The 24,554-nt window shown below is 52.2% G+C and overlaps 3 protein-coding genes across 3 annotated transcripts; 2 read left to right on the plus strand and 1 right to left on the minus strand.

Moving 5' to 3' along the window:
* Positions 1 to 351: 351 nt before the first annotated feature.
* LOC134745062 (uncharacterized) lies at positions 352 to 14,763 on the plus strand. The gene is made up of 11 exons (XM_063679039.1): positions 352 to 798; positions 4,618 to 4,852; positions 8,803 to 8,962; positions 9,271 to 9,432; positions 11,669 to 11,838; positions 11,926 to 12,128; positions 12,487 to 12,719; positions 12,999 to 13,120; positions 13,246 to 13,520; positions 13,958 to 14,135; positions 14,419 to 14,763. The coding sequence occupies exons 1-11, from the start codon at positions 512 to 514 to the stop codon at positions 14,620 to 14,622; spliced, it is 2,229 nt and encodes a 742-aa protein (XP_063535109.1). The 5' UTR covers positions 352 to 511; the 3' UTR covers positions 14,623 to 14,763.
* A 35-nt stretch (positions 14,764 to 14,798) lies between these two features.
* LOC134744975 (uncharacterized) lies at positions 14,799 to 17,345 on the minus strand. Its single transcript, XM_063678923.1, has 3 exons — positions 17,340 to 17,345; positions 15,020 to 17,304; positions 14,799 to 14,964 (listed from the first exon to the last, which is right to left on the minus strand). Exons 1-3 carry the CDS (start codon positions 17,343 to 17,345, stop codon positions 14,799 to 14,801), a joined length of 2,457 nt encoding a protein of 818 aa, XP_063534993.1.
* Positions 17,346 to 17,374: 29 nt separating this feature from the next.
* LOC134744976 (serine/arginine repetitive matrix protein 1-like) lies at positions 17,375 to 18,653 on the plus strand. The gene is made up of 3 exons (XM_063678924.1): positions 17,375 to 17,380; positions 17,533 to 17,658; positions 18,474 to 18,653. The coding sequence occupies exons 1-3, from the start codon at positions 17,375 to 17,377 to the stop codon at positions 18,651 to 18,653; spliced, it is 312 nt and encodes a 103-aa protein (XP_063534994.1).
* Positions 18,654 to 24,554: the final 5,901 nt, after the last annotated feature.

Raw genomic sequence — 24,554 nt, forward strand, 5'->3', positions numbered from 1 at the left:
AAATAGTAATTTAATAGCTTTCGAATTTCGATATTGTAGGGTAACGTTTTTAAAATAAATAAAATTCGATCAAAATGGACACTTGGCGCGCATGCTCTTTCCCGTCTCTTGCGAAATGTGACAGAGACAGCGGCAAACCGATGGAACGGCCTTAAGGGCCCTCCACACACTCATGCGCGAATCACGGCGTTAAGCCGCGAACGCGAATGTGGAGTCGATTTCGCTGAATAGCGAACTAGACTCCACACTCGCGTTCGCGGCTTCGCGCCGTGATTCGCGCATGAGTGTGGAGTGTACTTTTCATTACTTAAGATTTACTTATCATGTTTCCGAACGATCGCGGTCGCTACGTCAAGTGAAGGCAAGAGGTAAATGTTTGTTTTTATCACACAGTTTTTTCTCTGAAAAACAACATAATAGTCGAAAAGAACCGAAAATTCAATAATAGTTATATTACGTCGAGAGATGACACCGTTCAGCATTGAACAAGAAGAGCAGTAGTGTCGCGACGATGTCTCTGTTCCCGGCTTACAGTCAGGAGGCCGCCTCCTCGAGCCCGTGCGAGGCTGATGCCGGCGCTGCGATGTGCTGGGCAGACTCAAGTCCGGCCGAGGGCGACGCCGCGATGGTGCCCTGCGGCGAGGCCGAGCGCGAGCTGCTGGAGTCTAGCGACAGCGAGCCGGAGACGGCGTCCGTGCCCGCGCCGCGCGCCGAGCCCGAACCGGACTACTATGTGGACCGGCGCTTCGACGGCGGCAATCTGCGCGTCTCCACCATCTACTACCCCGGCCGTCCGCAGTATGTCACCACACTTATTACTGCTTTCCTTAACTTTTAATTATCTTCTGGTCTAAACATGACAATATTAATTTCATTAAAATTTAAACCATATTGCCAGAATTTGGGTTTGTTATTGCAGTGTATATCAGCGCAGTGTATGCAATGTTGTGTTACTCCACTCTTGTTTCTGAAAGAAAAACCGGCCAAGTGCGAGTCTGACTCGCGCACGAAGGGTTCCGTATCATAACGCAAAAAACGTCAAAAAATCACGTTTGTTGTATTGTATGGGAGCCCCACTTAAATATTTATTTTATTCTGTTTTTAGTTCTGAGATACAGCCTGGTGACAGACAGACAGACGGACAGCGGAGTCTTCGTAATAGGGTCCCGTTTTTACCCTTTGGGTACGGAACCCTAAAAACTAAAATCAATAAAGTTATACAACATAAAATTACAATTACATTCTAGACTGGATAGGCGCTCTAACATGAAGCTGCATTCTAGTGCTTGTGAGCAGGAAGAAAGGACTTTATTTGTTTAGCTTTCTTATATTTGTATAAAATTCAAGTATGTATCATAAAAAAAACCAAAGAATCATGTGTACAAGAAAAGCGTATGTTCTTAAGAATCTTACGCCCTTTTGACGGTACCACTATTGTACCAAAAAAAGTTAGTACTGAGGCCATTAGGTATCTAGGGAGGGACATTATGTGACCTCAACAATGAACTTTCGTAGAAAACAGTCTCATCGAATCGAGGGGACTAATTGATGCGTCCACATGCAGTTATAATTTGATTAAACAAACTAGCACTTAAATACATGCGAATCACTAAAATGCATTTTTTAAGCAAATATTTTATGGTTTTGCGAGAAATAACATACAACAATGTTATTAATAGACCATATTTCCTAAATTAACAAGGAAATTTCCCTGCAATTTATGAGAGTTTTGCGGTAATTTATGGAAACTTACAAAAAAATCATGAAATTCAAGTGAAATGATCCCGGTTTTAACATAAGGACCTTAACTTTCTTAAATATTTCACCATAAGAAATAAATCTAGTTTCTATACAAATAACACACGCTTCATAACTTGCCATACATAAATTGCCAGTTTTGGTAATGTTACCATAACATCTCTCAATCAGAAATATTCTCGGCAATAGGAATGTTGACATGAATCGCGAATATATAAAATGTTATGTTTTTACCATAGCAGGGAATATTAGAATGCTGAAAATCATATTATGTAAGTGTAAATTTAGCGGAGGTGACGCTCAATAGAATGGGAGTAAGTGAGGCGCACTTGGCCAAAATGCAACAGGGTGACAGTTCTCCGGTTTCGTCATTTTTCCTTCGACCTACTGACACTCACGAGGTAGCCTCTTTTATTAGACAATTAAAGGCTGGTACTTCCCCGGGATTAGACGGCATCACACCAGATATATTAAAAATGACTGTGAATAGCGTTTCCGAGCCCATCACTTATTTGTGTAATCTGAGCGTGACTTCCGCTACTTTCCCAAATCTTCTCAAGCTGGCTTCAGTAACACCAATTTACAAGGCAGGTAGTAGAGAACAAGTCACTAACTATAGGCCAATTTCCTTGCTTAGTATAATTGGTAAACTTATTGAGAAAATTATCAATGCACAGTTGTTGCTGTTTCTTCAGCGCAATAACAGCCTGTCACCTAACCAATTTGGCTTTAGACAAAATAGATCCACCGAACAAGGGATTGACCTACTTGTTGGTAAAATAGTAGATTCTTTAGATAAAGGCGAAAAGTGCGTAGGAATATTCTTAGATCTTGCCAAGGCCTTCGATACTGTTTCTATTCCGATCCTATTGGCTAAACTCGAGAGCCTTGGCATCAGGGGACTCGCACTTAAGTGGTTCGAATCTTATTTACGAGATCGTAGGCAGTGTGTCCGGGTGGGAGAACATACCAGCGACTTTGCTAACGTAGATTTTGGGGTCCCCCAGGGAAGTGTACTCGGCCCAACTCTGTTTTTGGCTTATATCAACGGCCTCTGCAACCTTAAACTAAAAAATGCTATAACAATATCATTTGCCGATGATACAGCTAGTCTGGTACGCGGAAAAAGCTGGCCAGAAGTCCAAAGTACCGCGGAGCTTAACTTAAAACTAGTTGTAGAATGGCTCGACTCCAACTTGCTAACATTAAACGTCCAGAAGACCAAATATCTATGTTTCTCGATCGATTCCAGAGGTCAACCTCACGATGGATTTTATATTACGGTTAGACATCAGAATGACGTGCTGTCCGGGTCCTCCAATTTCAGCAGCGCTAGCTTCTTAGAGCGTTCAAACACCATGCGATACCTTGGTGTAATGGTCGATATTCACCTGACTTGGCGGCAGCACATCGAGTCAATTAAAAGCCGTGTTCGTAAGCTCATGTTTGTCTTTCGCACGTTAAGAAATATTGCATATCCTGAACTGTTGAGGACAGTTTACTTCGCTCTTTGTGAATCCGTGCTATGTTACTGCAATTCAGTGTGGGGAGGGGCGGCAAAGACGCACCTCATTACTTTAGAAAGAGCTCAAAGGTCCCTTCTCAAAGTGATTTACCGGAAACCATCACGGTACAGTACTAAAGAACTATACACGCTCGCCAATGTTCTTTCGGTTCGCCAATTATACCTTAGGAAAATCATGTATAATTATGGAAAACTGCATGACAAGATTTTTGAAGCAGATACAAGACGCCGTCAGCGCTGGAAAACCACAAAAACGCGTACAAAATTTGCCCAAAGATTTCACCCCTTCATTTCAGCTTTAGTTATGAAATCATTCTGTAAACTACATCCAATAAAGAAACCTCCTAGCAAACGGTATCTAACTAAGTGGCTTAGTCAACTGGATTACCACGACACTGAATTCCTCCTAAACGTGTTAAAATAATTAAATATTTATATATTACATTCACATCACATATGTTAAATTTTTTATACATTTTTATAAAATAAAAAAAAAATTAAGAAGTATAATTATCCTCTTATTATAAACTTTTTAGTATGCATTTTTACACACTAACACACACACGCACACACACACACACACACGCACACACACACACACACACACACACACACACACACACACACACACACACACAAATACACATACATACAAACAAACACTCGCTCACACGCAGCAACATATATGTTAAAGTATGCACAGCTATCTGTAAGTTTCAAAGTAACTCTCTGTACAATTTGTACCAATATATACCTAGATTAAGAAACTAGTATAACGAAACTGGGTCCTGTAACACAGGGTTTCCTAGCTCAGGACACAGGGTCGTGATTTATTGTATACTCAAATTTGCACAATAAATCTTTTTTCATTTTTTTCATTTTTTTCAAATATGCGTAATAAATAAATTAAAAATAATCAAAAGTTTTTAAAATGATGTGCAGAGCATCACGTGACTGCAAATGCAAATCGGAGCGCGTAACGTCACTGCATGCGAAACACGCACAGACAAACAATTTTTTTTTGCAATAATTACGTGTCTATATATAAAATGAAAACAGTTCTAAAAAAATATTGTCTACATCCCTATTTCCCATCACTAGTACCAGCATCCGCTGCATGTCTAAAACGAAATAAAAAATATGACATTTCATCAGCCAAAATTAATAAAACAGTTAAGTTTTATTTCATCGTTTTGGGGTGGGTGGGTCCCATAGTCAAAGCTGTTCACTGTGACCTTAATATTTACCTTGCATAATATGCCTAAAGTGTAATTTGATTGGTAAGGATGCACCGATGCAGAGACACATAATGTTGAATAAATATGTTTAATCAGATACAACAGCCCAGAGTTCCACCTGGCACTCGGTCTGAAGCGCACGGCGGCGGGGCACAGGAAGCGTACGCGTCGCTACTGGGAGGCGAAGGTCGACGGCAGGGGCGGGGGCGGGGGCGGGGGCGGGGAGGGCCCGCAGGCGGAGGGGGAGGGGGAGCGCGGCGCCGCGCTGCGCCGGGCGCTCGTTGATAACCCAAGGGACGTGGAGCTGTGGCTGCAGTACATCGACTATCAGGTGCGACATTAGTTAGCCTTTTTTTCCGTTATCTATCTTCTGTTCCCCTAAATTCGTTAGTTTATGTTATCAAAGTATTTCTACATACATATAACAAACATTGATAATCACGCCTATTTCCCGGAGGGGTAGGCAGAGATCACGGATTGCTATGATCCTGGCATACCTCTTTCGCTTCCTTCACTTTCATAACATTCCTCATACACGTTCGCCGGTTTAGGGTGCTCTTGACCTGGCCTTTCTTCAGGATTTCCCCGATCTGATCAGAGAAAGTCCGCCGAGGTCTGCCCCTTCCAACTCCCGTTTCTACCTCTCCCTTGTACACTCTCTTTGTTAGCCTTCTTTCACTCATTCTTTGCACGTGTCCAAACCATCTCAACATACCTTTCTCAATTTTCGTCACTACATCTTCGTTCAGTCCACACTTTTCCCTTATTTTTTTTTTTATACACCAACACCCCTCTATGCACAGCCAACCGTGCTTTTTGCGACACCTGGCTGCTCATAAAAGCTTTAAGTGCCCCATTCACTCGATTTCCAGCATTCACTCTCCTTTCAATGTCTTCATCATGCTTACCGTCACAAACTTTTCACTTGTTCTACTCTTTCTTGACCAATCAAAATTTCACAATTTGTCATATATTTTTCTTTTTCGAATACCATTACTTTCGTCTCGCCAAAGATAGATATAACTCTGTAATAGATGGATAGTCTAAGGAAAAAACGTGCCTCGAAAATCAAGAAAATTTGATTCTCGTTCAGAGGGCGCTACTAGCTTTGGCCTACTGTCGTATAGACGGCGTTGACGGTTTCGTTTGTTATTTAACAATTTTAACGCATGTCAGTGAAAAAACATGGGTCTAAATTATAAAAATCATTAATGCAAATAAAAACAAATCATTTATCCATATTTGAATATATTTTATCGTATTTTTATAAATCTTCATTTTTAGTTTTAAAGTGTGTCGACAGATGGCAGTGAATTTGGGGTTACAAAATTTACTATGACAGTACCGCTCTAGTATAAGTTACTCTATGGTCTCGCTTACATTTATTTTCATACCTTTCCTTTCAAAAGATCCATGCATTCTAGTGATTCTAGTTACCATCTATCGAATATATCGATCGCACAGTGGTGACCTGGAGACAACCAGGCTGTTCCAACAACTCACGGAGGCGGCGGAAGTTGCACAGCAACGATACCCGCGAGCACAGTTGGTTTTTCTGGGAGACTTCAATGCCCACCATGAGGAGTGGTTGTGCCCATACCAGTTTACTGACCATGCTGGGAGAGAGGCCCGCAAGTTTGCATTATCTCTCGATCTCACCCAACTGGTCGACCAGCCAACTCGTGTTCCGGACGTTGCTGGCCACACACCCAATTGCTTGGACCTTCTGCTGACAACAGACCCAGACAGGTACAATGTGTCTGTGTCATCCCCCTTGGGAACCTCTGACCACTGTCTGGTGAAATCTGTGTCGTTCCATTCCCCGCAGGATCGTAGCCCTAGAGGCTCACGGCGAGTGTGGCGATACAAGTCAGCAGACTGGGATGAGATGCGGCACTTCTTTGCGTCTTATCCTTGGCAGCAAACCTGTTTCATCAGTGATGATCCGTCGATCTGTGCGAATGCTATCACCGATGTGTTGCGTCTGGGCATGGAATACTATATTCCCTACTCAGACGTAGCAACCGGAGGCACAGCTCGTCCATGGTTCAACGCCGAGTGTGACCGGGCAGAAGCCCTTAAGCACGCGGCTTATTTATCGTGGGCTGATGCTCGTAGTCGTAAAGATCCGGATGTACAGGCAAAGAAGCAGTCGTTCAATAGAGCAGCTAAGTCTTGCAAGAAGGTTATACGGAAAGCCCGATTTCTTCACGTTCGCCGTGTAGGCGCCAAGCTAGCCTCTTACCCGTCAGGGAGTAAGGCGTTTTGGTCGCTGGCAAAGTCGGTTGAGTCGAATTTCTGTCGCCCCTCTTTACCTCCATTGCTGAGGCCAGATGGATCACTGGCGCATACAGCGAAAGACAAGGCAAACCTGTTTGCCTCTCTTTTCGCAGAAAATTCGCGTCTAGACGCTGGCGTCGCTAAGCCTCCCTCCTTGCCTACCTTTGGTGCTTCAATGCCCGAAGTAAAAATACACCAAAGGGAGGTATTGAAAGCACTGCGCTGTCTAGACGTGAACAAAGCTAGTGGTCCTGATGGAGTTCCAGCGATTGTGTTGAAAACTTGTGCGCCTGAGTTGTCTCCAGTACTGACACGCCTGTATCGTCTTTCCCTGAGGTCGGGTCAAGTCCCCGAGTCGTGGAAGCTTGCAAACGTACAGCCTGTACCTAAGAAGGGTAGTCGTGCTGACCCGTCAAATTATCGACCTATCGCGATCACCTCCATACTTTGTAAGATTATGGAGCGTGTTCTGAACACCAAGCTCCTGGCATATCTCGAAGGTAACGATCTCCTCAGTGATCGGCAATACGGTTTTCGCCGGAATCGGTCTACTGGGGACCTTCTGATTTATGCCACCCACCTATGGGGCGAGGCCATCGAGAGACATGGTGAGGCTATCGCCGTGTCCCTCGACATTTCCAAGGCTTTTGACAGAGTCTGGCACGACAGCCTAATTAGCAAGCTTTCCGCGTATGGGATCTCCTCTGGCCTGCGCTCCTGGATCACTGATTTCCTGAGGGACCGATCTATTCGAGTTGTCCTAGATGGATGCTCGTCTGATCTTTTGGCTATTAATGCCGGGGTACCTCAGGGTTCAGTCCTCTCCGCGACCCTCTTTCTGCTGCACATCAACGATCTGCTCAAGCCCGGTATCTTTGGGTACGCGGATGACAGCACGGTTACGGAGAGATACCTTGGTGACGCGAGGGTCAGTGTAGCTGACACCAAGATCCTCAGGGAGACCATGGTGGAGCGATTGAATCTGTCCTTGGATGCCGTGTCCGAATGGGGCGAGGCCAACTTGGTTGGATTCAACGCCACTAAAACACAGGCGTGTCTTTTCACTGCAAAACGGAGCCAGTTTACCTTGGCTCCCACTTTCCGAAATGTGTCCCTTCCCGTGACCAACACTTTAGAGCTTCTCGGTCTAAGTTTAAAATCAAACTTAAACTTCGGGTCGACTATTGAGTCTAGGGCTAAAACTGCTGCCAAAAAACTTGGTGTCCTATTTAAGGTGAAGCGGTATTTCACGCCGAATCAGCTTCTCTCCCTATACCAAGCACAGGTACGCTCGTGCATGGAATACTGCTCCCACCTATGGGACGGTTCTGCCAAATATCAGCTGGCGGCCCTGGACTCGGTAGAGCGCCGGGCTCATAGACTCTTTGGTGATGATCCATCGGTCAAGTCAAGGATACAGAGCCTTGAGCATCGCCGTCGAGTCGCTTGCCTATCGGTGTTCTATCGGATACATTTCGGGGAGTGCGCACAGGAACTGCACGACCTGATCCCACCTTCCCCTTTCCATCATCGGACATCCAGGCGCGGGGAGCGTATGCACCCGTTCGTGGTCCACATTCCATTCGTTCGGACGAAACGTTTTGCCTCCTCCTTTTTGGTACGGACGGCTAAGGAATGGAATGCGCTCCCGCCATCTGTATTCCCTGATCAATATGACCTCGGTCTCTTTAAAACAAGAGTGAATAGGCTGTTACTGAACCGGTGAGCTCCATCTTAGGCCCTGTCTTCACTTTCCATCAGGTGTGACTAGGGCCAATCGCCGATCAGTTTATAATAAAAAAAAAAAAAAAATCTGCAACTGCAAACTATTGCAAACTGCAAAGTATTTCTATTTGACTAATTTGTAACAGATGAAGAAAAAGTTGACAAATTATACCCCATTCAGTAAAGTACACAGACTCTTGCCGAGCAATAGAGAGGAATCGATTGAGGATATACCTAACCGTTAAGTATAGGTATAATTAGAGTCGTCCTGTGTAGGAATGGGTGCACGGCGCGGAGGCGGCGCGCGCGGCGAGCGAGGCGGCGGCGGCGCGCGCGCCCGACGCATGCGCGCTGCGGGCGCGGCGGCTCGCGCTGCTGCGGCGCACCGAGGCCGCGCAGGACTACGTCACGAGGCTACGCGACGAGCTCGCGCAAGGTACTAGTATACGGGATTTTGTTTGCACCACTTGGCCGGGGGTCGGTTGGGATAATAGCAACTTAAGTAGTGTCTGTGCGCCGGTTAAAATCAGTCGGCGGCGGTTACGATCAGCGAAAGTAAAAACATGGAAGACCATCTTCAAACCAAATATCCGCTTGAAATTAAAAAAATAAATACGCATGCTTACCAGCTACACTATTTTCAATCAATAAATCATCGCATTTATTATACTTGTTTTACATACATTTTTAAATAAAATTGACATAAAGATGATGTGTCCGTATGCCGATGTAATGTGTCCACAGAGAAAGATCCGTCCGTATCGGCGGAGCTGTGGTGTCGCCTGGTGTCGGCGTTGGCGTGCGAGCCGATGGCCGGAGTGTCGGGCGCCGGCGCCGCCGCCGCCGCCGCCGCGCGCGCCTGTCGCCGCCTGCCCGCCGCCTACCCCAACATACTGTACACGTACGGTGAGTGCTGGCGCTGAGTGATGGCCGGAGTGTCGGGCGCGCGCCTGTCGCCGCCTGCCCGCCGCCTACCCCAACATACTGTACACGTACGGTGAGTGCTGGCGCTGAGTGATGGCCGGAGTGTCGGGCGCGCGCCTGTCGCCGCCTGCCCGCCGCCTACCCCAACATACTGTACACGTACGGTGAGTGCTGGCGCTGAGTGATGGCCGGAGTGTCGGGCGCGCGCCTGTCGCCGCCTGCCCGCCGCCTACCCCAACATACTGTACACGTACGGTGAGTGCTGGCGCTGAGTGATGGCCGGAGTGTCGGGCGCGCGCCTGTCGCCGCCTGCCCGCCGCCTACCCCAACATACTGTACACGTACGGTGAGTGCTGGCGCTGAGTGATGGCCGGAGTGTCGGGCGCGCGCCTGTCGCCGCCTGCCCGCCGCCTACCCCAACATACTGTACACGTACGGTGAGTGCTGGCGCTGAGTGATGGCCGGAGTGTCGGGCGCGCGCCTGTCGCCGCCTGCCCGCCGCCTACCCCAACATACTGTACACGTACGGTGAGTGCTGGCGCTGAGTGATGGCCGGAGTGTCGGGCGCGCGCCTGTCGCCGCCTGCCCGCCGCCTACCCCAACATACTGTACACGTACGGTGAGTGCTGGCGCTGAGTGATGGCCGGAGTGTCGGGCGCGCGCCTGTCGCCGCCTGCCCGCCGCCTACCCCAACATACTGTACACGTACGGTGAGTGCTGGCGCTGAGTGATGGCCGGAGTGTCGGGCGCGCGCCTGTCGCCGCCTGCCCGCCGCCTACCCCAACATACTGTACACGTACGGTGAGTGCTGGCGCTGAGTGATGGCCGGAGTGTCGGGCGCGCGCCTGTCGCCGCCTGCCCGCCGCCTACCCCAACATACTGTACACGTACGGTGAGTGCTGGCGCTGAGTGATGGCCGGAGTGTCGGGCGCGCGCCTGTCGCCGCCTGCCCGCCGCCTACCCCAACATACTGTACACGTACGGTGAGTGCTGGCGCTGAGTGATGGCCGGAGTGTCGGGCGCGCGCCTGTCGCCGCCTGCCCGCCGCCTACCCCAACATACTGTACACGTACGGTGAGTGCTGGCGCTGAGTGATGGCCGGAGTGTCGGGCGCGCGCCTGTCGCCGCCTGCCCGCCGCCTACCCCAACATACTGTACACGTACGGTGAGTGCTGGCGCTGAGTGATGGCCGGAGTGTCGGGCGCGCGCCTGTCGCCGCCTGCCCGCCGCCTACCCCAACATACTGTACACGTACGGTGAGTGCTGGCGCTGAGTGATGGCCGGAGTGTCGGGCGCGCGCCTGTCGCCGCCTGCCCGCCGCCTACCCCAACATACTGTACACGTACGGTGAGTGCTGGCGCTGAGTGATGGCCGGAGTGTCGGGCGCGCGCCTGTCGCCGCCTGCCCGCCGCCTACCCCAACATACTGTACACGTACGGTGAGTGCTGGCGCTGAGTGATGGCCGGAGTGTCGGGCGCGCGCCTGTCGCCGCCTGCCCGCCGCCTACCCCAACATACTGTACACGTACGGTGAGTGCTGGCGCTGAGTGATGGCCGGAGTGTCGGGCGCGCGCCTGTCGCCGCCTGCCCGCCGCCTACCCCAACATACTGTACACGTACGGTGAGTGCTGGCGCTGAGTGATGGCCGGAGTGTCGGGCGCGCGCCTGTCGCCGCCTGCCCGCCGCCTACCCCAACATACTGTACACGTACGGTGAGTGCTGGCGCTGAGTGATGGCCGGAGTGTCGGGCGCGCGCCTGTCGTCGCCTGCCCGCCGCCTACCCCAACATACTGTACACGTACGGTGAGTGCTGGCGCTGAGTGATGGCCGGAGTGTCGGGCGCGCGCCTGTCGCCGCCTGCCCGCCGCCTACCCCAACATACTGTACACGTACGGTGAGTGCTGGCGCTGAGTGATGGCCGGAGTGTCGGGCGCGCGCCTGTCGCCGCCTGCCCGCCGCCTACCCCAACATACTGTACACGTACGGTGAGTGCTGGCGCTGAGTGATGGCCGGAGTGTCGGGCGCGCGCCTGTCGCCGCCTGCCCGCCGCCTACCCCAACATACTGTACACGTACGGTGAGTGCTGGCGCTGAGTGATGGCCGGAGTGTCGGGCGCGGGCCCGCCGTCGCTTTATTAATTTTGCTTAGTTATTAGCGAATAAATTAATCATCAATCATTGACAGCGGTAATAAATGACTCAAAAACGTTACGTGTGTAGGCTCGGTGGTGCGCGCGGCCGGGCTGTGGGAGACGCTGGTGCTGCTGCTGGAGCTGGTGCTGGCCGCCGCGCCCGTCGCGCCCCCCGCCCCGCCCGCCCCCTTCCCCCCGCCCCGCGACCCGCGCCTAGAGCAGGCGGCCGAGCAGCGCCTGCAAGACTACGAGGACAAGGTCCGTAGCTAACTAGGTACTCTCGGCGGGAGTCGGGTCGGTCGACAAGTCGCCACTCTGTTATTCGGTCGGCATATACTCCTTCAGGTGGCGAACAGCGGTCTCCCGTCCGGCGCGGTGTGGGCGCGGGTGGAGCGCGCGCGCGGCGCGGCGCACTGGCGGCCGACGCGCGCCGACGCCGACGCCGACGCCGACCCGCAACGCGCGCCGGCGTTGGCCGACGTCGCCGACCTCGTGCTGCCGTGCGCGGACCCCGCCGCACTGTTCTTGCTATTGGTTAATGCGTTACGGTATGTCACGTCGAATATTAACTTTAGGTGTACACGTAACCGACCAACAAACTAACAACGCGATAAAGTCTTTGCGAGTCGATTTTAACCCGCTTCTAATAGTCGTAATATCGATTTGGAACTTTGCGAATATCTATACGTATATAATACAGATTATAATACGATAGAATAATTCGGGACCGTCGAGTCGATCCGACGATGAGACCTAAAAGATGGATAGTGAAACTCTTCACTGACCACTAGTAGAGCTCTCAAGATCGAACTCGCGACTCATTAGCGGTCGGCAATAATTAAATGTGCTTATTCTGTAGAGTTTTTCAATGAAAGTTTAGGAAGAATATTCCGTTTGCACTTGCAGTCTAGCGAAGGTTCCGTTGCTCCCCGGCGCACAATACGTGCACTCGGCGGCGGGCGCGGGCGCGGGCGCGGGCGCGGGCGCCGACGAGTGGGACTGCGGGGAGGCGCTGCTGGCGCTAGCGAGCGCTACCCGGCGCGTGCCCGCCACGCACGCGGCACACACCGCGCCCGGCGCCGCCCGGGAGCTACTGAGGCTCGCCGTCGACCCGCCGCACTACTTCAGCGACGACTACGGTACGTTAATAATGCCGCCCGGCCCAAGCGTCTCCATGCACCGCGCCCCGACCGGCTCCACAGGGCTCTGTGGCGATGGGGCTAGGCACCGGCAGGCGCGGGGGCGGGGGCGAGTCCGTGCGCCTCTAGTAGCCGCCGCCCGGTTCTGTTACGTTTTACTTGTACAATGTTTTACATCAGCATTGCACTCGTCCGAAGCCGGGGCGGGTCGCCGGTTAATTATATTATATTTAGTGTGATCGTGTCTGATCGTTTTTAATGTTTACGTTTCGCGTGCAGGGTACCGCAGTTGGGTGGAAGCGTTGTGGGAGGCGGCGCTGGCGGCGGCGACCGGCGACGGCGTGGTGGCGCTGCTGTGCTGGCGACTGCGGTGGCTGCTCTCGCAGCTGCTGCTGCTGCCCGTACGTACCGGACATAAATATTAGTTCGAAACGTGGATAGAATCGGTCCGCGAATATTTGCAAACGGTGATCGGTTTTTTATCGATTGGCCGGTTGATGATAAAAATGATAAAATATGTGTTCAGGAGTCGCCGGAGAGCGCGACGGAGGCGCGGCGCATCCGCGACTCGGCGCAGGCGACCCTCAAGCGCTGGGGCGGCGCGCACGCGCTGGCGTTCGCGCTGTTCGCGCGCCTGGCGCACTGGGCGGCCGTGCGCGGCGGGGGCGGGGGCGCGGGCGGGGGCGGGGGCGGGGGCGGGGGCGGGAGGCAGGACGCCGGGCGCCGCGCCGCGACGGTCGCGCTGCGGGCCGCGCTGCAGGACGCCGCCGTGCCCACCGCACATCTGCTGTACATCGCCAGGTAACCGCAACGTTGACGTCGTTCGCGCAGTTCGCGCGCCTGCGAAAGCGAAAAGATTCGCTTTGCCGCCTTTTTTTTTTTTATTAAAACAGAGAAGTGTATTTTTCCGCTGAAAATACGCCGACCTATTTGAGACACCTAAATAGTAGCGGGACCGACATTATAATAATAAGTATCGATCGTCCCTTCGGGCCGTTTAATGGACTGAGCCTTCAGTCGATACGACCGGTTCGACTTTTCAAAGTTTTGGAACTCGACAAATAATGGAATTTTTATGCAACACTGCAGTCCCGAAATCGTGACCGCGGCGTTTTTAATTTTTAAATTTTTTCACCGACCGTAAACTGCGCACCTAGCGACCTATTTTTTAACCGGCAACGTCGGCTTCGCCGTAAAATTTTGAGAAAATAAATGAATAGTATGTACCGGAACGGCAGAATCGTGGACGAGGTGCACGGCGGCGCGTGCGGCGTGCTGTCGGCGGCCGGCGCGCGCGCGCTCGCCAGCGCCGTGCTGCGCCGCGCGCTGCCCGCCGGGGACGTCGCCGACGCCGACGCCGACGCCGACGCCGACGCCGACGCCGACGCCGACCTGCTGCGGGAGGCCAGAGAGGAGGTACGCATCTATAAATCGAACGGTCCTCTATCGTTACCCAACGTTCCTACTGTTTTGTCAAATTATCTATTGGAAACCCACCTTACAAACGGTCAATTTAAAAGCTTCAAAATATACATGTCTTCATTTACACATCGCTTAGTGTTCGGGGAGAGTTCGAAAAGCGAATGTATAAACTCGCAGGAAACACTAATCGACGTGTAGCAGCCGGGCCCGGAGGTGCATTCTCTCTCTGAAGGACCGCGATCGTTTTGAAATACGTCCCTCTGTTTTTTTCACATAGTGCGACCGGCGCTGCGCGTCAATCGAGGAGGAGCTGGCGACGTCGGAGTCGCCCCCCTCGCCCCCGGCCGCGCTCGGGTGCGGCGCGCGGCTGCTGCGCGCGCTGCTGCCCGCCGCCGCCGAGTGGGGCGCCGCGCGGGCGCTGCTCGCCGACCCGGCGCGCCGCCACAGCCTGCTGCAGCGGCTGCTGGTGAGACCATGTTAGCCTGTGTCGCTGGCGACGTCGGAGTCGCCCCCCTCGCCCCCGGCCGCGCTCGGGTGCGGCGCGCGGCTGCTGCGCGCGCTGCTGCCCGCCGCCGCCGAGTGGGGCGCCGCGCGGGCGCTGCTCGCCGACCCGGCGCGCCGCCACAGCCTGCTGCAGCGGCTGCTGGTGAGACCATGTTAGCCTGTGTCGCTGGCGACGTCGGAGTCGCCCCCCTCGCCCCCGGCCGCGCTCGGGTGCGGCGCGCGGCTGCTGCGCGCGCTGCTGCCCGCCGCCGCCGAGTGGGGCGCCGCGCGGGCGCTGCTCGCCGACCCGGCGCGCCGCCACAGCCTGCTGCAGCGGCTGCTGGTGAGACCATGTTAGCCTGTGTCGCTGGCGACGTCGGAGTCGCCCCCCTCGCCCCCGGCCGCGCTCGGGTGCGGCGCGCGGCTGCTGCGCGCGCTGCTGCCCGCCGCCGCCGAGTGGGGCGCCGCGCGGGCGCTGCTCGCCGACCCGGCGCGCCGCCACAGCCTGCTGCAGCGGCTGCTGGTGAGACCATGTTAGCCTGTGTCGCTGGCGACGTCGGAGTCGCCCCCCTCGCCCCCGGCCGCGCTCGGGTGCGGCGCGCGGCTGCTGCGCGCGCTGCTGCCCGCCGCCGCCGAGTGGGGCGCCGCGCGGGCGCTGCTCGCCGACCCGGCGCGCCGCCACAGCCTGCTGCAGCGGCTGCTGGTGAGACCATGTTAGCCTGTGTCGCTGGCGACGTCGGAGTCGCCCCCCTCGCCCCCGGCCGCGCTCGGGTGCGGCGCGCGGCTGCTGCGCGCGCTGCTGCCCGCCGCCGCCGAGTGGGGCGCCGCGCGGGCGCTGCTCGCCGACCCGGCGCGCCGCCACAGCCTGCTGCAGCGGCTGCTGGTGAGACCATGTTAGCCTGTGTCGCTGGCGACGTCGGAGTCGCCCCCCTCGCCCCCGGCCGCGCTCGGGTGCGGCGCGCGGCTGCTGCGCGCGCTGCTGCCCGCCGCCGCCGAGTGGGGCGCCGCGCGGGCGCTGCTCGCCGACCCGGCGCGCCGCCACAGCCTGCTGCAGCGGCTGCTGGTGAGACCATGTTAGCCTGTGTCGCTGGCGACGTCGGAGTCGCCCCCCTCGCCCCCGGCCGCGCTCGGGTGCGGCGCGCGGCTGCTGCGCGCGCTGCTGCCCGCCGCCGCCGAGTGGGGCGCCGCGCGGGCGCTGCTCGCCGACCCGGCGCGCCGCCACAGCCTGCTGCAGCGGCTGCTGGTGAGACCATGTTAGCCTGTGTCGCTGGCGACGTCGGAGTCGCCCCCCTCGCCCCCGGCCGCGCTCGGGTGCGGCGCGCGGCTGCTGCGCGCGCTGCTGCCCGCCGCCGCCGAGTGGGGCGCCGCGCGGGCGCTGCTCGCCGACCCGGCGCGCCGCCACAGCCTGCTGCAGCGGCTGCTGGTGAGACCATGTTAGCCTGTGTCGCTGGCGACGTCGGAGTCGCCCCCCTCGCCCCCGGCCGCGCTCGGGTGCGGCGCGCGGCTGCTGCGCGCGCTGCTGCCCGCCGCCGCCGAGTGGGGCGCCGCGCGGGCGCTGCTCGCCGACCCGGCGCGCCGCCACAGCCTGCTGCAGCGGCTGCTGGTGAGACCATGTTAGCCTGTGTCGCTGGCGACGTCGGAGTCGCCCCCCTCGCCCCCGGCCGCGCTCGGGTGCGGCGCGCGGCTGCTGCGCGCGCTGCTGCCCGCCGCCGCCGAGTGGGGCGCCGCGCGGGCGCTGCTCGCCGACCCGGCGCGCCGCCACAGCCTGCTGCAGCGGCTGCTGGTGAGACCATGTTAGCCTGTGTCGCTGGCGACGTCGGAGTCGCCCCCCTCGCCCCCGGCCGCGCTCGGGTGCGGCGCGCGGCTGCTGCGCGCGCTGCTGCCCGCCGCCGCCGAGTGGGGCGCCGCGCGGGCGCTGCTCGCCGACCCGGCGCGCCGCCACAGCCTGCTGCAGCGGCTGCTGGTGAGACCATGTTAGCCTGTGTCGCTGGCGACGTCGGAGTCGCCCCCCTCGCCCCCGGCCGCGCTCGGGTGCGGCGCGCGGCTGCTGCGCGCGCTGCTGCCCGCCGCCGCCGAGTGGGGCGCCGCGCGGGCGCTGCTCGCCGACCCGGCGCGCCGCCACAGCCTGCTGCAGCGGCTGCTGGTGAGACCATGTTAGCCTGTGTCGCTGGCGACGTCGGAGTCGCCCCCCTCGCCCCCGGCCGCGCTCGGGTGCGGCGCGCGGCTGCTGCGCGCGCTGCTGCCCGCCGCCGCCGAGTGGGGCGCCGCGCGGGCGCTGCTCGCCGACCCGGCGCGCCGCCACAGCCTGCTGCAGCGGCTGCTGGTGAGACCATGTTAGCCTGTGTCGCTGGCGACGTCGGAGTCGCCCCCCTCGCCCCCGGCCGCGCTCGGGTGCGGCGCGCGGCTGCTGCGCGCGCTGCTGCCCGCCGCCGCCGAGTGGGGCGCCGCGCGGGCGCTGCTCGCCGACCCGGCGCGCCGCCACAGCCTGCTGCAGCGGCTGCTGGTGAGACCATGTTAGCCTGTGTCGCTGGCGACGTCGGAGTCGCCCCCCTCGCCCCCGGCCGCGCTCGGGTGCGGCGCGCGGCTGCTGCGCGCGCTGCTGCCCGCCGCCGCCGAGTGGGGCGCCGCGCGGGCGCTGCTCGCCGACCCGGCGCGCCGCCACAGCCTGCTGCAGCGGCTGCTGGTGAGACCATGTTAGCCTGTGTCGCTGGCAACTAACATTATTCACAAACTATGCATTTTGACAAGCTATGGTGGTGGGTCGTTAATTGAGTCGTTAGCGTATTTGGGAGTAGCAATTTTTAACATATATTATTTTATTGTAAAATTCTTAAATTCCAACGTTTCAGCAACAACGTTTTAGCAATTTAGAGATGTCATCGTTAATGGTCGATCGTAACATCGGCAGGCCTCCCCCGCCGGCTCGGGCTGCGCGGCGCGCTGGCGCGAGCAGCAGGCGGCGGCGCTGGCGCTGCGCACGCGGCGCGGCACCGCGGCCGCCAGGGAGCTGTCGCGCCGCTACCCCAACAACGCGGTGTTGGCCCTAGGTTCATTCTATTTCATACCATGCATTTTTAGGGTTCCGTATCCGAAGGGTAAAAACGGAACCCTATTACTGAGACTCCGCCGTTCGTCTGTCTGTCACCAGACTGTATCTCGCGAACCGTGATAGCTAGACGGATGAAATTTTCACAGATGATGTATTTCTGTTGCCGCTATAACGACAAATACTAAAAAGTACGGAACCCTCGGTGCGCGAGTCCGACTCGCACTTGGCCGGTTTTTTAAATTATTTATTTTTAAATTATTTATTTATGCGATAGCATATTCATAATAATATCACTGTATCGATTGATGTATTTTATTAATAAGTTTTGTTTTTCTTAGCTCAGTATACTAAGAGTATTGAATTGTGTGTATTTGATAAGTAGGTATTCACATTTTGAAATTAGTATTAGTTGAATACGTTGTAAAATTTTAGTGCTAACCACCAATTATGTGTTAACTTGTTGCTATTGGTGGGAACCTGTAATTGGCTTTTTATTATTTACTTATATAACTATTGTATAATTGATAGCTGTTGGTTCTCCGAAAATAAATAAATAAATAAATAAAATGAATTTATTCGGTAAAGCCTGACCAGGAATACCGCGCCACGATCACGCGCCATGTTGCGGAATTTTATTGGAACTAATTTTTTCATACTATACTAAACGTCACCATATACATGAGAATGAACGGCACCCTCCCGACAATGATTATATATTACCGGTCAGGTTTTACGTGTTTTACGCGGGTTTACCTGTGCGTTTAGTATAAAAAGGAAATGACACGTATTTATGAATGTAGCGTCGAGCGGCACGCCGCTGTGGTCGAACGCGGCGGCGGGCGACTGCAGCCTGCCGGCGGCGCGCGCGCTCGGCGCCGCGTGGCCGGCGTTACTCGCCGCCGCCGCCGCCGCCGCCGCCGACGCCGACGCGCGCCCGCCGACCGCCGCCGCCGCCGCCGCCGCCGCCGCCGGAGCGCTAGCGCGGCGCCTGCGCAGACACGGCGCCGAGCCCGCCGGCGCCGCGCTGCCCTGGGCGCTGCGGCTCGAGGCGGAGGCGCGCGCGCCGCGGCCGCGCCTCGAGGCCGTCGCGCACGCCGCCATGGACGTGCTGCCCCACCACAAGGTACGTGGCTGTGTCGCCCCAAATACGACACTCACTATTTTATACAACATGTAAAAATTCGATCGTTGTCATCTACAGACTGTAGGTATTACCATAGAGTAACTTGGAGTTATATCTATCTTTGGTATTACATTTTAATGCTCTATTTCCTATTGAAAAACAGACCCGAGGTGATAGAGACACGTTAAGTGATAATGGTATTGAAATGATCGGTGTTATAATATGTGTGTGTGTGTCGGATGCGCAGTGGCTGACGGTGCGGTGCGCGGCGCTCGGCGCGGCGGGCGGCGGCGGCGCGCTGCCCGACGTGCTGCTGGAGCGCGGCCTGCGCCTGCACGCGCTGCCCGACGAGCTGCGCGCGCTGCAGCTGCCGGACCCCCCGCACCCGCACCCGCACCCGCACCCGCACCCGCACCCGCCCCGGGACGAGTAGCGCCCGCACGCGCTCGTCGATGAACTGATGAGCGCGCCCCCGACCCGACGAGTTCCGACCGGCGCGGGCGGCAGACCACAACAAACTATAACTTCGACTTATCTATAGGTCAAATTATAAAGTATTTTCAAGTCAATATTTATTTTATTTCAAGTGCCCGTCACACGCGCCCTACAGACTATATTAGCGAAACCCTAATAACCGGTCTAGTAAATAAAGCAGACCGCCGACACCTTTGTACATGACATCAAATATTTACATTTTCGTCATTTCCGTATACAAACTGCCACCGCATCCTGCTATAAATACAAAACCGAAAATTTGACTTGACGGATGAGCTCTTACAAACAGTTTACAATTATTAAAACTAGATGGCGCCATTAAATAATAACATTCCTAAAATGCTTTTATTATAATTCGATTGTTCATTCTTCCATAGAGTAACTTGTACTAGAGCAGTACTGTCATAGTAAATTTTGTAACCCCAGTAAATTCACTGCCATCTGTCGACACACTTTCAAACTAAAAATGAAGATTTATAAAAATATGATAAAATGTATTTAAATACATTTTATCATATTTTTATCTATAAATGATTTTTTTTATTTGCATTAATTATTTTTATGATTTTGACCCATGTTCTATAACTGATATGCGTTAAAATTGTTAAATAACAAACGAAACCATCAACGCCATCTATAAGACAGTAGGCCAAAGCTAGTAACGCCCTCTGAACGAGAATCAAATTTTCTTGATTTTCGAGGCACGTTTTTTCCTTAGACTGTATCCAATATCCATCTATTTTATGGAGTTATATCTATCTTTGATTCTTCTAATCTCTTTATTTGTAGTAGTTGATTAGAACTAACATACTACTACTGCCATCTAGTGAGGAACAAAAATAATAACCATACGCAACCTACATAGGCCTTCACCTTCAGTGACCACAATAACAAAAAAAACTAATTAACACAAAAGGACTTATTGCACCCAGTAATTGTAGTAATCTACACACAGCCCTGGAAGACTATTAATTCAGCGTACATGCATAAAAGTAGCTTATTATAAATTGCTTCAAAGTCAATAAAACTACTAGGAAGGTCTGTAGAAACAATTATTGTCTCATGTACATTTCCGAAAAGCTAAGAATTACGACGCCTGAAATAAATACCTGCTTCTGTATTTTTTTTCATCCCAGAAATCGCCCTTTAAGGGAGTAAAAAGGGAAGCGTTATTTTTTTTACGGTGAATTGATAAAAAGCTGACTGCATAAAAAATAAGCTACCCACGGAGACGAAGGCGCCGGCAAAAGCTAGTTTAAAATAAAACGTTTACAAGTTTGTACAATTTGACTAGCTACGTATAGGCGTGTATAGGCGTATAGATGTAGTAATTTCGGTATTTTTTTTTCTGTTCTCGATAGCAAGAACAGAAAAAAAAATACCGAAATTACTACATACAATGACATGAACACATATCATTTAAAATAAGGTGAATGTGAACAATAAATCTTTTAATGAGTCCGCTAGGTGGCACTGATCATTCAGATCGCTCCAAATAGATCGCGCTATTAACAATGTTCTACATACAGGGTTACTTTTTAGTCAGTTAACAAAAAAAAACCCTGAATTCAGTATCGTTAATAGAACCCATTTCAATAAAAAAACATGTACTTTTTATTTTTACGATTTATTATTTTTATTCCTAATTTTTTTACAAATTATGCACACCCTACACACAGCTGGTTTTGGGGTCAATTTGAGTTCATGCGCGGCGCATGAGTGAGGGTGTGCGACGGGGGTGCGCGCGGCGGGGGAGGCGGGGAGCGCGCGCGCCGCCTTACCGCCGCCGCTCAGGCGCTCAGTCTCGCGCCGCGCTGTGTGCCGGACGGACCGTCGGTTCATTTTCTCCTCGCTCGCCCAGTCGCCGCTGAGCCGCGAGCCGCGAAACGATGTACTCAAACCGCGAGTTTTATGAAATGGTGAGTGTACGCCAGGGCCGATAACAATCTGAGAGCGGCTCCTAGGTTGTACGAGGCAGAGATTCTGCCCGTGTTAAGAAATACCGGTTTGCCTAATGCGCGTCTCCCAAGTCTGCGTACAATTTTGTCGGCGAGTCAGAGCCTACTGGATTTTGGACAGTTTGCAGTGCTTGCGCATGCTTAAGGTCGTGGAGCACTACGTTTAGCTGTGGAAATTGAAAAGGTGTTAAGTAGGCTAATTTCGCTAACAACCCGAGGGCCAGCACAAATGACGCAGCACGGCGTTTCGATGTGAGCCAGTAATTTGGAATCAATTTAAAACCGCCGGGACCAAATTTAACCCATCAAGGAGTGGGGGGGGGGACGCTCCGCCTGCGCGGCGAAGAACAAAAGCGGCCATCTTTGAACTCTGCTTACACCGCACAGCTCCCCGCCCGCCCGCCACTCTACCCCATGTGCAAGCGCTGCCGCTGGCCGCGAGCGGGTGCCCCGCTCACTCCTCGCCTCCGCCACTGCCGTCAGTAAGTAGGGTGACCAAGTTTTCTACTGTTTCTGTGGAATCATTTGGGTGCACTTTTCTTTTATTTTATTTGAGAAGGGATAAAAATAAAACAAAACGTATATTTCATTTACTTTAGCGATCATTTATACGAAGTTTGTTAACTGACTAAAAAGTAACCCTGTATAGCCTACCCATTAGATGAATAAAGTGGTTAGGTGAGGTTCGGAGTTAGGTTAGGTTTTGAGTTAGGTTAGGTTTTGAGTTAGGTTAGGTTTTGAGTTAGGTTAGGTTTTGAGTTAGGTTAGGTTTTGAGTTAGGTTAGGTTTTGAGTTAGGTTAGGTTTTGAGTTAGGTTAGGTTTTGAGTTAGGTTAGGTTTTGAGTTAGGTTAGGTTTTGAGTTAGGTTAGGTTTTGAGTTAGGTTAGGTTTTGAGTTAGGTTAGGTTTTGAGTTAGGTTAGGTTTTGAGTTAGGTTAGGTTTTTAGTTAGGTTAGGTTTTGAGTTAGGTTAGGTTTTGAGTTAGGTTAGGTTTTGAGTTAGGTTAGGTTTTGAGTTAGGTTAGGTTTTGAGTTAGGTTAGGTTTTGAGTTAGGTTAGGTTTTGAGTTAGGTTAGGTTAGGTTAGGTTATAGGGTCTATTCTCGGTCGATTTCGTTCAAATTTGGCATAGGGGCTTTTTTTTACCTGATCTATCTATGGTCTTTCGCTTTTGGTATTGAATCGCCCTGCGTCCTGTACCTCCCATACATTTTTTTTGAAAATTTACGGTTTTTAATTTTTTATTAAAAACTTATAATAATTAGGTGTTTGGTTTCTACCCTACCCCAAAATTTCAATAATTGCGCATCGAATGACGTTTTTTACATTAAAATCGGATAATAAATAAAGATTTTAGACCCGGGTTAGATTATTTTTGCATTTTTTTTAATTTTTTTTTAGCGTCCAAAAATTTTGAAAAAAATATATAAGGTAGGCATGCCGTACCTCGTGCACCTACTACGTGGTGCCGATAGCTCCAATTTCAAGTCCATTTTTTTTTATCTCTTACAGTTTTTGAGATATTAATTTTTTAGAGGTAAAAATATAGAGAAACATTGCTATTACCTTCATCAGGCGCCTCGACCGATTTTGTATGGAAAAAGTTAATTCCGACTCGAACTTGACCGAAATTCAGTTTTAGGAAAAATTCTGTATCTTCTAAACGGCTGGTCCGATTTTGATAGGACTTTCAACATTGGTCATGGGATGGAAAATGTAGTTTGACGCATCTGTCAAAACTGTCAAAATTGACAGTTTGACAGTTTTTGTCATTTTTACTGAAAATTAACATGTTTTGTTATTGTTTGGTACTAAGTGACATAGTTTAATGTACTTAGTGTTGTTTGACATATCTGTCAAATTTGACAGTGACAGTTTTTGCCATTTTCAGTGAAAATTCTCATTTTGGGATATAATTTAGCACCAAGTGACATTGTTAAGTGTAGATTTATACTATCTGTCAAATCTGTCAAAATTGTCATTTTGTGAAATTTTGACAGTTTTGGGTCCAAAATCGAAACGGCTGGTCCGATTTTGATAGGAACTTCAACAGTAGTCATGGGATGGAAAATGTAGTTTGACACATCTGTCAAAAATGTCAAAATTGACAGTTTGACAGTTTTTGTCATTTTTAGTGAAAATTAACATGTTTTGTTAAAGTTTGGTACTAAGTGACATAGTTTAATATACTTAGTGTTGTTTGACATATCTGTCAAATTTGACAGTTTGACAGTTTTTGCCATTTTCAGTGAAAATTCTCATTTTGGGATATAATTTAGCACCAAGTGACATTGTTAAGTGTAGATTTATACTATCTGTCAAATCTGTCAAAATTGACATTTTGTGAAATTTTGACAGTTTTGGGTCCAAAATCGAAACGGCTGGTCCGATTTTGATAGGAACTTCAACAGTAGTCATGGGATGGAAAATGTAGTTTGACACATCTGTCAAAAATGTCAAAATTGACAGTTTGACAGTTTTTGTCATTTTTAGTGAAAATTAACATTAACATTAAAGTTTGGTACTAAGTGACATAGTATAGAGTTGTTTGACATATCAGTCAAATTTGACAGATTGACAGTTTTGGCCATTTTCAGTGAAAATTATCTTTTTGGGATAGAATATAGCACCAAGTGACATTGTTAATACTATCTGTCAAAATTGACAGTTTGTGACATTTTGTCTGTTTTGGTTCCCAAATCGAAACGGCTTGTCCGATTTTGATAGGACCTTCAACATTAGTCATGGGATGGAAAAAGGAAAATGGAAAACCTATTAGGTTAGGTTAGGTTAGGTTAGGTTAGGTTAGGTTAGGTTAGGTTAGGTTAGGTTAGGTTAGGTTAGGTTAGGTTAGGTTAGGTTAGGTTAGGTTAGGTTAGGTTAGGTTAGGTTAGGTTAGGTTAGGTTAGGTTAGGTTAGGTTAGGTTAGGTTAGGTTAGGTTAGGTTAGGTTAGGTTAGGTTAGGTTAGGTTAGGTTAGGTTAGGTTAGGTTAGGTTAGGTTAGGTTAGGTTTCAAGACAGCAGCGCTCATTTCGACCTCTGTGACTGGTGGAACATCCCTTATCACGTCTGGTGGTCTTGTGGTGGACGCCATGGCCGGCGGTACAAACTCGCCCCTTTCTGGAAACAGAGCACCGACGACTCGCTCCAGGAGATCTGGCTGGAGACTGCTGGTTAGTGGGGGCGCCCAGGGTCGGAACTTTTGTCTTACGGCCCGATACGGCCTGCCCCATGGATCCCTGTTGAGCGTTTCCAACCATTCTTCCCACGCAGCCTCTTTGGCCTGCGCGATAGCAGTCTGCAGTGTT

Source organism: Cydia strobilella, chromosome 10 (assembly GCF_947568885.1).
Source record: "Cydia strobilella chromosome 10, ilCydStro3.1, whole genome shotgun sequence".
Lineage (NCBI taxonomy): Eukaryota > Metazoa > Arthropoda > Insecta > Lepidoptera > Tortricidae > Cydia > Cydia strobilella.

Excerpts from the sequence above, each read along its gene's own strand:
- LOC134745062 (XM_063679039.1), top strand. The coding sequence starts at position 512 with ATGTCTCTGTTCCCGGCTTACAGTCAGGAGGCCGCCTCCTCGAGCCCG. Across the intron at positions 799-4,617 it reads TACTACCCCGGCCGTCCGCA|ATACAACAGCCCAGAGTTCC; the intron begins GTATGTCACCAC and ends ATGTTTAATCAG. Across the intron at positions 8,963-9,270 it reads ACGCGACGAGCTCGCGCAAG|AGAAAGATCCGTCCGTATCG; the intron begins GTACTAGTATAC and ends ATGTGTCCACAG.
- LOC134744975 (XM_063678923.1), bottom strand. Across the intron at positions 14,965-15,019 it reads GCACCCGAGCGCGGCCGGGG|CAGCCGCTGCAGCAGGCTGT; the intron begins GCGAGGGGGGCG and ends TGGTCTCACCAG.
- LOC134744976 (XM_063678924.1), top strand. Across the intron at positions 17,659-18,473 it reads GCCGCTACCCCAACAACGCG|CGTCGAGCGGCACGCCGCTG; the intron begins GTGTTGGCCCTA and ends TTATGAATGTAG.